This window comes from Schistocerca nitens, chromosome 11, assembly GCF_023898315.1.
Source record: "Schistocerca nitens isolate TAMUIC-IGC-003100 chromosome 11, iqSchNite1.1, whole genome shotgun sequence".
NCBI classification, from domain to species: Eukaryota; Metazoa; Arthropoda; class Insecta; order Orthoptera; family Acrididae; genus Schistocerca; species Schistocerca nitens.
In genome coordinates, this window is record NC_064624.1 from 174,074,319 (window position 1) to 174,088,065 (window position 13,747).

Here is a 13,747-nt window from a genome sequence, read left to right on the forward strand (position 1 = left end):
GCGGATTTTTTCGTATTCGAAAATTCATTGCAGACCAGTAGTAGCTCCTGTCGTTTCCTGCTTCTGAATGGGCAGTGGATTTCAATGTCAGTGGATTTCAATTTCGGGGTTATGTGGTACCAGACTGCCCACTGTTTGGGCTTGAGGTATATTATGAAAGCAGTTGTTGGTTGATAAGTACTACGTAATAGGTCAATTAAATGTCACAGCCTTAGCTTTGGGTATTCGGAATTAATCTAGGTATTAGTTGGGGTGCATAGGGTAAGATTTTGTGTATTTGACCATAACGAGTAATGTTTCAAGTGAATTCGTTTTTTGTGAATAAATATCCAATTTCTTTTCGATTTTAAATGGCTGGGAATGAAAACCCGAATCGTTCAATGTTCTTCATTCGTGGAATCCAAGGTGACAGGTTCAGAGCTGTGGCGTTTCCTATGCTTCTCTCTCGGCGTCGCCACATTTGTTGGATACACTGATTAGTAACTAAACAGCTGCCTAGCGGCATGAAGTGTGATTTCTCGTTGTAGAAGTGACATTTGTTGTTTGGTAAGAAGATTATGGCTATGAAAGGTAGCAAATGCGCCGTTCCAGGTTGTTCGAATTATAAATTACAAAAGGATAAATCATTTTATAGATTTCCCAAGGATAAGGAGCTGTAAGTGCAGAGTATGTGCAACTGAGCTTCTTGAATTAAAAAAAAAAGCCGATTGATTGATTCTCTACTTTCTAGATGTAAGCAGTGGGTAATTTTAACTCAGAAACCCGGTTTAGCTGAAGTGTTCAAAAGCCGAGGGCCAGAATATGTTTATCGAACGTACACTGTATGCTCGGACCATTTTCAGGAAAAAGATTTCCGGAACAAGATATGGTTAAGCCAAGGGTGAGCAATCGAGACGTAATGCAGCGCTTGTTTCATTCAGGCTACATCATACTCATTAGAGTATGTACTTATTTATGGGTGTCTAATGTTTTCATTGTCATTGCAGTCTTTGGCGTGGTGCAATACCTTCGCGGTTGTTACCCAAACCTAAACAAACTTTACCAAACAGTGGAAGAAATGGGGAAGTGGCGACAGTGTTAAGTGATACGAACAGTGTACAAAATGATTCAGCCCCAAATCAAATGGCGAGGGGATTCTCTCCAGAACGGGAGTCAGCAGAAATATACTTTGCAGAAAATCAGTATTGTGTTCAGAGTTGTACGCCAGAACCTCACCAGGTAAGACGTACCAGAGCAAGACGAGGGGATGCTAATAGGTTTCAAATATCATTAGTAATAACTATAAGAAAATTACCTTTGCTAGTGACAGTTTTGTGGAGTGAAAAATTTATCCGCGCCTAGCTTAAGTCGTAAACCAAATGTCACCCTTGACATCTTTGGAAGACAGTCACCATAGATAAGCCATTCTGTTAGCAGCTGTAATTCTAAATAATCAAAGTCCCCAGGTTTTCTTGAATACTGCCATGGTTGTGTTCAGGGCATTGGAAACTTGAGTAGGTAATATAGCTAGCCTTAAAATTTCCTCAATACATTATATAGAATGCATTGACTGATTCTTGAGAGCAGCCAATCTTCCCCAAGAATTAATATTATTACTACTATTTATCTGAGTATTACTACGTATTAATGAAGCAACCATCATTACTGACACATTGCATAAACCTTACGGTTTGGAATATATGTATTGTAAGTCAAGAATACATTATTAAAACATTGGTTAGTATATAGCTTAACAAATGGAAGGCACTTAAAGCTTTGCATAGTTTGAGGTAGTAGCTGCTTAAATTAATGAAATTCAGTGCAGTATTCGTAATTTAACACCACTTGTTGATTTAAATGTGTGCTTTAGTCTTTCTGTATGTCCACTCTGCAACATCAGTGCCATTGCCTGAAAATTTTTGTTATTAACTTTTCCAGTGGAAAAGACTGTGTTTAAGAAGACAAGACAATTAATATTTAAGTACTAAAGCTGGAAAGTGACTTACATTTTGAAAATGGGCAGCAGAGGATGTCTGTCCTGTCTTTGTGTGCTAAAACTTTATTTAATAACTTATGCTGAAGATTTTGTAGGTTATAATGGTTGCAACTGAAGACATATTGACTGAAAACTGCCGTTACTGTATGCTGGGTGAAGATAATTCAGTTTTCTTGCTTCTTACTTGGTGTTATTCTGGCCATGTTGTTATGGAATAGTAGAAACTGTTGAAATCAGTCCATAACAGCAATTCAGAACTGATGTGTTGTGAAAAACTGCACAGTACACTGTCCATATTGTCGAGTCTCGTAATTTTTGAAGATGTGGATGTTTTTGTTAGCAGAGTTATTTGCCGGTGGTATCTGATTGGAACTGCAAGATTTGTTGGACACTTTAGCAAGTTTAACAAAGTTGCACAAACTATTGTACTACACAGCCCACAGAATAAGGAAAAACAGTGACCAGAGCAGCGCAAAAAGTATTTACACAGTTCAGGAATAGATTCTAAATTCTCACATCCCCCACTAGAATCATGCCTAAAAACAAAGAATTAATAAACAAAAAAACTACATTGATTAATGGAAAATCTCATAAAGATGTGAAACAGATACTAACAAAGAGATAGAGGGGCTAGCCAGTACTTACCTCTCAGTACAGCTGATGGATACACAAAACAGAACAGAAAATTTACTTTCCTAGCTTTCGGAACTTTGTTCATTCATCAGGGAGGAGAGAGGGGGAAAAAAGGGAAGAAGGGACAGTGGATTCAGTTACTCACAACTCAGGTTATGAAGCAACAGGGAAAGGTAAACAGGGAGGGTAGTAAGGATGGAGGTATGGTTGTCAGAGGGAAGCCAAAGATATTCTACTGTAAGTACTGTGCCAGCTTCAAACCAAAGAGGATGCATACAGAAGTAAAGAGGTATATAGTATAAAGATAAACACAACTATGTAGGATGAAAAGATGCGTGAATGGCTAAAGAGGAGAGGAAAAGGAAGACTGAAGAGTAAATGGGAGTGAGGTTGGTTAACGTAGGTTCAGTCCAGGGGGATGGTGGGATGAAAGGATGTGTTGGAGTGCAAGTTCCCATCTCCACAGTTCCGAGGGACTGGTGTTGGGTGGGAGAAGCCAAATGGCACGTACGTTGTAGCAGGTTCCTAGGTCCCTAGAATTATGCTGGAGGGCATGCTCTGCTACTGTGTATCGGACATCTCCTAGACGGACAGTTCGTCTGTGCCCGTTCATACGCTCAGCCGGTTTAGTTGTCGTCATACCGATGTATAAGGCTGTGCAGTACAGGCATGTCAGCTGATAAATGACATGTGTAGTTTCACACGTGGCCCTGCCTCGTATTGTGTATGTTTTACCAGTAGCGGGGCTGGAGTAGGTGGTTGTGGGGGATGCACGGGGCATGTTTTTCAGCGGGGTCAGTTACAGGGGTAGGAACTGCTGGGTAGAGAAGGTGGTCTGGGAATATTGTAGGGTTTAACAAGGATGTTACGGAGGTTAGGGGGGCGACGAAAGGCAAGTCTGGGTGGTGTGGGGGGAATATTGTCAAGGGATGATCTCGTTTCAGGGCTCGACTTGAGAAAGTCATAGCCTTGGCGGAGTAATTTGTTGATGTATTCGAGGCCAGGATAATATTGGGTGACAAGGGGGAAGCTTCTGTGTGGTCTGGGGGTAGGAACATTGTTGTTGGACGGGGAGGAATGTATTGCTCGGGAGATCTGTTTGTGGACAAGGTCTGCGGGAGAGGAAAGCAGTGGTCAGGTTATTGGTGTAACTGTTGAGGGATTCGTCACTGGAGCAGATACGTTTGACACGAATACCTAGGCTGTAGGGAAGGGAGCGTTTGATGTGGGATGGATGGTAGCTATCAAAGTGAAGGTACTGTTTGTGGGTTTGATGTGGACAGAGGTGTGGATGTGAGCTTCAACAAGATGGTCAGCTCGTAAAATATTCCATCATTCCTGAGCTTACTGATAAAAATTCTTGCTAGTCGTAACTGGGGCATCAAACTTAGTTACGAATCCTGTAGACGTGGGAAGTAACAGCCAGATAGCCACTTTCAGTGCTTCATTGCATTACCTAGAAGCAACACAAAAAAGGTAATGACTAGAAAAAGAAAGCACCATGGTGTGCAAGGGGTATTTTAGGCAGATAGGCATATTCAGTCAGCAGAAACTTGAGTGCAAAATACACACACATAATGGCTAGTCTAATACACCTTTGGAAAATGAATGGGCACTAACAAGAAGAAAGAAACAGCTCAATTTTTTTAGTAAAAATATGAACCAACAAAGCCAGAAGCAATGCTAAACCAGAAAACTTACTTAAACGATGATAACTTACTTGTGAAGAAACTGCCCCACAAACACAAAGATGGTGTATTTACAATACTGTGAATGCACACTCTCGTGCCGGTAGCTAGACTGCCTGACAAGTATTGAGGCCCGTGGGGCTGTAGTAAGAAAAGACTCATGAGATGGCACTTTAGAACTTAACTGATGGCTTCAGTAAAATGATTAATAAGTAATTTAGGTGGCGACTATCATTTAAACATACACATCATTATAGCAAAAAAATGTTTGATGTTTCAAAAAGACTTTTCCATTTATGAGATTCGTTGGTTTGAAAGAAAAAGATATGGCTGAAAATTTCAAACTCTTCCAACAAATTCAGTTTCTGGCCTTTGTTGGCCACGTGAAGGATTTTAAGGATTTCTAAATCTGGGGGCTCATGGCTGGAAGATTTGAGGTGCTGGGCAAAAGGGTAATTTTTACTGACCTTTTTTGTCAGTTAATTAGCAGCTTACCACCTGGTGAGCCTTTTCTCACTGTCACTGCACAGGGCTTAGACACTTGCTCGGCAGTCTAGTTCCCAGCATGACAGCGCGTGCTCACAGTATTGTAAACGGACAGTATTTGTGTTCTCGCGACAGTTTCTTTGTGGGTAAGTTCATACCGTTAAAGATAGTTTTCCTGCTTAGTGTTGTTTCATATTTTTACTAAAAATTTTAGCTGTTTCTTTATCCTCATTAGTGCTGATTCATTTGCCAAAGGTGTATTAACCTAGCCATTATGAGTGTATTTCCCACTTGTGAGTTTTTTCCGCTGACTGAATATGCCTATTTGCCTAAGTTAGGTACCCCTTGCAAGCTTTAGTAGCTTTCTTTTTCCTACTGTCATCACCTTTTTTCGTGTTGCTTCAAGATGATGTAATGAAGCATTGACAGTGGCTGTCTTGCTGTTATCTCCCAGTTCTATGGGACTCTTAATTACATTCGACACCTCAGTTAATGTTAGCAAGAATTTTTATCGGTAAGCTCAGGTGTGGCGCAATATTTTGTGCTGAAATTTATGTCTCTCACAACTCATGAAGCACAAATGTGGCCCTGTGCTCTATAGTTCAATCAGTGTATGTCTTCCACTTATTATTTTTAATTTATCCATTCGTTATTGCCATAAATAGCAATTTATACCAGATTCTCTGGTGATACCTAGAACAGGTGAAACATGTCACCTGTGAAGATTAAATAAACCAGTCTTTTGCAACCAAGATTGTTTTCCTGTCCTAAAGATGTATTACGGTTGTGCACCAGTGCCACTGCAATAGTCGTGGAACGGATAGATTTTAATTACTTTAGTCTGGGTGGAGTCCAGGTAATGAGTATGCGTAACAGCACAACTAGTGGCAAATTAAGACGAGGACAGAACCAGTTGTCAAAATATTTTGCGTAAAATGGAATCGACAAATCGACTGAACAGCTGAAACTAACAAAACCTGAGAGGTGGCATTTCAGTTTCACTTAATGTATTTTGCTTAAAGATAAACTGAGCAATCCACACACACACACACACACACACACAAACCTACTCTCTTACAAGAGTGTTGATCTGTCTGTAATGGTAGTTGGTAGTGATATTATGTTTGGCATTGATAACTCTGTTAAATTAATGTGAAGTTTTTCTTTTTTGCAGCCATGTGACAGTATAACTGTGAAGGTGGAACAGGAGCCTGAATGTGGAGGGAACTCCTGTGATAAGCACAGACCACAGGTAAGGCTCTGCTGAAAAGGAAAGTACAAACACAGCATACAAATTCCATTGTGAAAGTAATTTCAACAGAACTCATTATGTCCAATATATTTAGTTTTCTCTAATTTAGTCACAGCCCCATCTGCGGGGGTGAATATACAGGGTGTTTCACAAACAATGAAAGTGTCATGTTGTAGTGTTATGTGCCATTTAGAGGAACATCATTTCCCCCTCCCTATTTATAGCAAGGAAATATTATTGCGACAAAATAGTATTAGGTAGGGAAGAAGTCACGAAACACCTACCGCGTGCTATCATTTTTTCACGTTTGTGAGGAGCTGTGTGGTTTGAGGAATCAGTAAGCACTACGGGGAGTAAACATCTCAGCTGCTGTGGGAGGGGCCTTTCATGTTTTGGCAGTCTCTGGCCCGTCAAGGAGCAGACACTCTTCCCACGGATGTAAACAGCAACAAACAAAGGAACTTCTAAAATGCAATGTTACTTACTTCTTGTCAATTCTTAAAGGCAAATGTTGTATTTATATTATATCTGCTCAAAGTTACAAAGTAATCATGATCTGTACACCCACTGAAACAAATACAAGACAATCAGTGACGAAATGTTGACTCGATTTTGTAATTAGAGTAGATATTGTTTTTACTTCCTCCAATAAGGGCTTCAAAGGAGAAAAGTTGAAGTCTTTAAAGGCTACACACAATTCTACAGAGGTACTTCTTTCAGGACCTCCACATAAAGAAGGTAATTAATGGTAACAGAGTTACATTAGAGTTAAATTAACACAAGATACATCAGGTGACAGAGATGAAATGTGTGTGTTCTGACACGTCAGTGTCCCACTTTGTGCAGAAACCAATACCCGTGCAGGCAGGCTCCAGTTACTGCATATTCTCCGGCTCACTTCTACTCGGACTGAGAGAGGTAGTGTACCGGTTCGGATCGAACCGGGCGAGTCGGGAGCGGCCTTGGAAACAGAGTCCTAGGAAATCGTTGCTCACAGAGCTGTGTACCAGTTCACACTGAAACCTTACACAGCAGTGGCAGTGCATTGGCTGGCAGGCTCCTCTGTCGGACGGTGTCAGTACCGCAGCTGGCTACTGCAGTCTCTGCTCGATAGAGAGGTCGATCCTGAAAGGCTCTTTTTCTCTGGAGGAGAGCGACTGCTTTTTATCAGAGTATCTGAACTTGCAGAACAATCGACGTTGCAGTTCTGCGGTCTTCGTCAGTTTGTCCTTAAGTTACTGCCAAAAATGAGTTACAGCACAATATTCCAACTTTATCGGTGAGCTGTGCAATTTAGTTCTGGCTCCTCTAGAGGTGTACTACGGTACTGTGGTGTGACGATCTGTGTACCGGGATGGCAGACAAACAGATATGTAATTAACCGTTTTCAAAGTTGTTAATTAAAACTTTTGCTGCTGTTCATAAAAATGAATATTCATAACAAGAAGTTACTCATGACTGTCAGCATGGCTTATTTATTTATTTGATTCCTGCTATTGCCAATTTGATGTGACAGTAACCTGTTGTGGTGGTTTCTCAGCTATATTTTGGAGACTGTATGAAAATAAGAATGCTGATACTGCAAAGACTAGTAAAAAAGTTTTTAAATTTGTAGAGAATGTCTAGATAGCACAGGCACCAGCCTAATACCAGTCAGCACTAGAATGCTAGGGACAGTGTTGCATTCACTCAACTGTCTGTCAACATGTGTCAGTACTGAAGTGTAGCAATTGGCTCACTTTTGTCACGTTTAGTCATTTCTTATCTTTTAGTTATATTTTCTTGTTAGAAGCCTATTATTCACTTCTGCATTTTGGGGTGATATGGATTACTTGGTAACAGGTGGAAAGGGAGAGGGGAGGGGGGGATTGACTTGCCAGAAAAGTGTTTTTGCCAGTTTGAATTTTGCAATCTTTGCAAGTGAAAATATGAACGTTTGATTTATTTAAAAGGTAAAAAAGTGTAAAAAATGTCACTTTTGACATACATAAAAATAAAAGTTAAACAAATTATTTCTTTTTCCTTTTAGAATTAATTATGATCTTAATGGGCCTCTTTGGTAGGGAATATTTTTCTCTTTAAATCATTAATGCTCTTCTTTTGAGGTACATGTTGTCACATCTTCAATAAACTTAATAATGTAATTGGATAGATAAAAAATCTACTCTCCAAGTGGCGGCGTAATGTACACATGAAGGACAGTTGTAGAGTACGGTTAGTGAGTAGATTTTTTGTCTATCCAATTAAATTATTTTGTCTTAAAAAAACTTACTTACTTTTTCACTAAATTTTGTCTCTTTTATTACAATTTTTTTTTACATCCAAAAGCTGTTGCAAAATTACTGTGGTGGAACTGAAACATGATTACCTTATGATTCTGGTTTATGATGCTCTTATCAGCAAAGTCAGTCACTAGACTGACATGGGAGCAGTGAAATAAATTGGAATAATCGTGAAGTATTGCATTGTTCGTAGCAGATTATGAAGAAATCCAAACATAAAATGCTGGCTGCCGTAGGGTTCTACATTCACATTCCTGCTCTGCATGCTGGAGGGTACAGCGTACCAGTGGTGCACAGAATGTTTCCTGTTTCACTTCCAAATGGAGCCAGGAACTGTCTCTATGCTTCTGCCAAAGCCCTCATTTCTCTTGTCATGCTCCTTAAACAAAATGTATGTTGACAGCAGTGGAATCATTCCGCAATCAGCCACAAGTGTCAGCTCTCTAAATCTGGTCACTAGTGTTTTGTGAAAAGTTAGTTGTCTTCCATCCAGGAATTTTCACTGGAGTTCATGAAGCATTTCTGTAATACTCTCGCATCGATCAGATCTGTCGGTAAAAAATCTAGCAGCACACCTCTGAATTGCTACAATGTCTTCTTGTAATGCAGCCTGGTGAGAAACCCAAACACCGACACAGCAGTCGAGAATGGGTCCCACTAGTCTTCTACACTGTAAGTGAGCCACACTTTCCTACATTTCTCCCAATAAAGCAAAAGTTGTCCATTTGCCTTCCTTACTACCAATCTTACCTGCTCATTCCATTTTGCATCTTTTAGCAAAGTCTGTTTATTCTAATCTTCACACAGAAGTGTTATGAATATCCCCTAAGTAGCTCTGTAATGCAGACTACACAATATTCTTTCTTACAGATGTTACTATTCAGTTACCTGTTGCTGGGCTCACAACAATTGTCATAAATACTGTTTCCTTCAGAAACAATGTAAGGATTTCATGCCATTGTAGATACCTCAGTTTCATTTGTGTTGTTCTTGCAATAAAATACATGGTGTACAACTTTGCTTTCGCCATTTGCCGATAGGTGGCGACAACGGTGAGCAGCGGTCGAAAGAAACAGATCGCAGGCATAAGGCAGTTAGCTTGGGCCTCGGTAGACATAACCTCATTCAAACATTAGTCGAATTGTGTCTGCATCATGAAGTTGTTCTCGATTGAAAATGTCAGTTTACGAGCCTAATTCTCGTCATTTACGGGAGGTGTTACTGTTTTGTTTCAGTATGAAGAAAACAGCGGCTGAGTCTCATCGAATGCTCTCAGGTACGTACGGTAAGGATGTTATGAGAGAAAGAACATGTCGTGAGTGGTCTCAATGCTCCAAGAACGATGATTTTAACATCGTAGACTCGCATAGTGGTGGAAGATAGAAAGTTTTCGAAGATGCGGTGTTGGAGACATTGCAGAGTTCGACTTGTGTCAAACTCGAGAAGAATTGGCACGATTAGTGGGAGTGACACAGCGAGCCATTTCAAAACGTCTCAAGGCTATGGGCATGATTCAGAAAGAAGGAACTTGGGTCCCGTGTGAGATGAAACAGAGAGACATTGAATGGCGTTTGTGTGCTTGTGAACAGTTGCTTCAGAGGGAAAAACGGAAGGGATTTCTTAATCGGATTGTGACCGGGGACAAAAAATGGGTTCATTACGATAACCGTAAACCCAAAAACTCATGGGGGTATCCCAGCCATGCTTCCACATCAACGGCCAAACCGAATATTCACAGCTCAGAGATTGTGCTTTGCATTTGGTGGGACCAGCTCGGCATCATGTACTATGAGGTATTAAAACTGAGTGAAACAATCACAGGTGCTCATTATCGAACACAGTTAATGCATTTGAACAGAGTATTAAACACAAATGGCTGCCATACAGCAAGAGGCACAACAAACTGATTTTGCAGCACAACAACGCTCGACCTCACGTTGCAAAAGAGGTCAAAACGTGCTTGGAAACTTTAAAATGGGGAGTCTTACCCCTTCCACCGTATTCTCCAGACTTTGCTCCCTCTGACTAACCTTTTTAGTTCAACGGCGCATGGCCTGGCTGACCTTCACTTTCGATCTTGTGAAGAAGTCACAAATTGGATCGATTCGTGGATTGCTTCAAGCACAATTTTTTTTGACGTGGGGTTCCTACACTGCCCAAAAGATGTGAGAAAGTAGTGGCGAGTGATACTTTGAATGATACATGTGTAACCAGTTTGTTTCATTAAAGCCTCAAATATTGGGGAGAAATAACGGCGGAAGCAAAGTTGTATACCTTTTAGGTGGCTTATTTGGTACTGCAAATAATGTAGGTACTGCATTCCATACCAGTTTTTAATTTATATATATAGAGGGAAACATTCCATGTGGGAAAATATATATAAAAAACAAAGATGCTGTAACTTACCAAACGAGAAAGTGCTGGTAGATAAACACACACACACACACACACACACACTGGTTTGGCTCAATGTGTAGCAAACAAAACTCCAATTTATGGTGTCGGCATAAGACCCCTCTCTCTGAAAATTTATTATTATTTGTTGATCATTTATTGCTCCTAAAAACAAGCATTAATCCTAAGATATAATAAACTATGAAGGATGTGCATATTTTTGTAATTGCTGCAGTTTTTTTACATACACTCCCTTTTGTCAAAACTACTCTACAGACAATACTGTTAATGTTTGTCAGATGTTCTACCTAATAGTGTGATTTAGTGGCCGTCAGTGCACTGCTGTTGCAGCATATGACAAAGAATTAACAGCTGTGGTGCGACCCTGAAGTGAGGTTTTATTGTGTTGCAGGAACCTGAATACATAGAAGTTAAGGGCGAGCCGCTCGAGGAGGAGGAGGAGGAAGCTACTGATGAGGGTGCCACAGAACAGGACTCTCTGTGTTTCTGATGAACATTCTCCTCAGAGCTGAACTGTCTACATTTGTGGTCCGAATGTGACCGTAACTGCAGGCTGGGAGGGAGCTGCACTCTGGAACTGCAGCTGCCGGAGTGTGGAACTTCACAGGTCTCCGTAAAGGAGGGGGGACAGCCTGGGTAGTTGTGTGTCAGATGTGATGAAGCTGACAGACCTGAGAGAAGAAAGCCACTGCAAACTGGAGAGAGGTCATCTCCAGCAACGGCCACAGTGAAGTCTTCTTCTATGCATTTGATGTGTGTACATATGACTATGGTTTTTACTCCTCCGTATGTATTTTCCATTTTTTATTTCCTCATTTGGGGAAATATTCCCACTTTTCTATTTCATATGTTCAGGTACCATCTTAGCTAAAAATAAATGCAGAAGTTTTACTGTCTTTGCATAGGGTTGCCATAATCAGAGGACGAAAATCGAGGACAAAATTCGGTGATTATAAAGATGTGCTTGAAATGCGGACCGATATGTTGTGCAAGTGACCATTGGTTTGCATTTCACTTGAATCTTAGACATTACTTTACAGTGGTAATTATGAAGATGTGGTTGAAACTTGGAATCACACAATGTCCTTTCATCTTTCTGCACATAATTCAAACAGTAATTCTGTCAGCAAAGAAGTTGTAATTAACAACGAAAATTAATCCAAACATTAATGGTGTCTATAAAGGAGTGGTCAATGATGAAGAAAATTAATTGCAGTTGACATTAAATAACTTTTTAATTAAAGCACTGAACACAAATTATTAACATGTATACAATCATGCTGCTACAATTGATATACATCTTTCACTTTATGCTTTAAACCAGTCATATTTCTCTGAGCCCTGGACAGAAGATTCTGAATCAGTCTATGAAAATCTGTGCAATTTGTTTCTCATGTTATATCGGATTTGGAGCATTGCATTGACTGATGTTAAAGCTGGTCTGTTTCTTTATTCTGTCCATTGTGCGTTCACTAGGGAAAACTCTTTCTTCACATTGGCATCATGCCCTGGAATGGAGAAATAGTACTGCACAATAGCAATCAGTTCTGAATACTGCTCTTTAGATACACAATCCTCAAAAAATTTAACCCACTTTTTATGAGACATCATGAAATTCTGGTTATCTTCCTTTGTAAGAAACCATTTCAGTTTCACTATCTGGTCAAATAGCAAACTCTCGTCCACTTTGCAAGTTGTTTTCTTGCATCCATTTAAGTGTACATTCAACTTTTTCCCAGTCAGGTAAAGCGTTCAACAGTATCCAGTCAAAATGTTCAAGTTCGGATAAAGGCTTGCTCCATTTTATCGGATAATCTGTTACTGTCCGATACAATGCCATGACATCCTCTTGAAATTTTGACTGCTGATACTGGGAGAGAGTCATGAATTTACATATCTTTCGTTCCTCTAAAACATGCACGAAGTTTTTAAGTTCCAACCTAAACTCATTCACAGAGATGTCCTCTTTCTCTATGTTGGTGATAGCCTTTTGAAATAAACTCATCTGAGCAAGCAGAAAGTGTAAATACATCTCTCCACAAGCATCAGAAAAGACTTGTGAATATTTTGACACTTATCGAGAGACAGGAAGTATGATTTAAGAGCATAAAACATGTATATGAATCTTCCAATTGCAGGAAAAAAGCTCATTCACCTAGTTTTCACATGCCTAAGTAAATCTTTGAGTCATATGGAGGAAATCACAAAAATCCCTTAAAGCTGCTACCTTAATAATTATACTTTGCACATCTTGTGAAAGTATGTTGGTTCCATTTTGAATAGCATTATGCAGTACATGAACTGGGCAACCTACCGTATTTACTCGAATCTAAGCCGCACCTGAAAAATGAGACTCAAAATCAAGGGAAAAAAAAAATTTCCCGAATCTAAGCCGCACCTGAAATTAGAGACTCTAAATTCAAGGGGAGAGAAAAGTTTTAGGCAGCACCTCCAAATCTAAACAAAGTTGGTCCATTGTAATATGAGACACAATTTAGGTCGAATGAATGACGATACAGCTACAGTAGTTTGGTTCGAGTCGTAAGCTTAGCAGTTAAGCTTTACCAGGTAGCCATTGCTACGCGTCAGGTGCTCCGTCCGTATTTATACGGATACCCTTCCTTTTTCACGTGCTTAGTCTGGTTTGAAGCGATTGCTTATTTTTCTTTGATCCGATAAGCGCAGTTTTCTTTGTTATAGGTGTTTACGTCACTCTAAGCTGAAAATGCATTATTGTACTGTCATGCATTGTTTGTCGCATTCTGATATTGAGTGTTTACGACCTGTCGCCGCTCGCGGCATGGCTTGCTTTTGTGCGCGCTACCGCCGCTTACAATAAAAAAAAAAAGAAAGGAATAGTCTCATTAGCGAAACAATGGCAAGAGACTGCTATCTGTTGTTACTTACACTGCTGCTTTCTTTGATAATGATCAACAAGAACCAAATAACAGACTGCGTGTGACAGATGATGTTGTGAAAGAGAGTTTAGCGAAAATTTTTCCCCGTTTGAAAATCT

General features: G+C 39.9%; 1 protein-coding gene across 1 annotated transcript; it reads left to right on the forward strand.

Moving 5' to 3' along the window:
- Window positions 1–514: 514 nt before the first annotated feature.
- LOC126213080 (uncharacterized) lies at window positions 515–13,368 on the forward strand. Its single transcript, XM_049940668.1, has 5 exons — window positions 515–655; window positions 731–880; window positions 987–1,218; window positions 5,957–6,034; window positions 11,123–13,368. The coding sequence occupies exons 1-5, from the start codon at window positions 558–560 to the stop codon at window positions 11,219–11,221; spliced, it is 657 nt and encodes a 218-aa protein (XP_049796625.1). The 5' UTR covers window positions 515–557; the 3' UTR covers window positions 11,222–13,368.
- The last annotated feature ends 379 nt before the right edge of the window (window positions 13,369–13,747 follow it).

What these genes read in the sequence shown, in the direction of transcription:
- LOC126213080 (XM_049940668.1), top strand. Translation starts at nt 558, where the DNA reads ATGGCTATGAAAGGTAGCAAATGCGCCGTTCCAGGTTGTTCGAATTAT. An exon ending in AAGATATGGTTAAGCCAAGG is followed by an intron (nt 881 to 986) that starts GTGAGCAATCGA and finishes TTGTCATTGCAG; the next exon opens with TCTTTGGCGTGGTGCAATAC. An exon ending in GTACGCCAGAACCTCACCAG is followed by an intron (nt 1,219 to 5,956) that starts GTAAGACGTACC and finishes TCTTTTTTGCAG; the next exon opens with CCATGTGACAGTATAACTGT.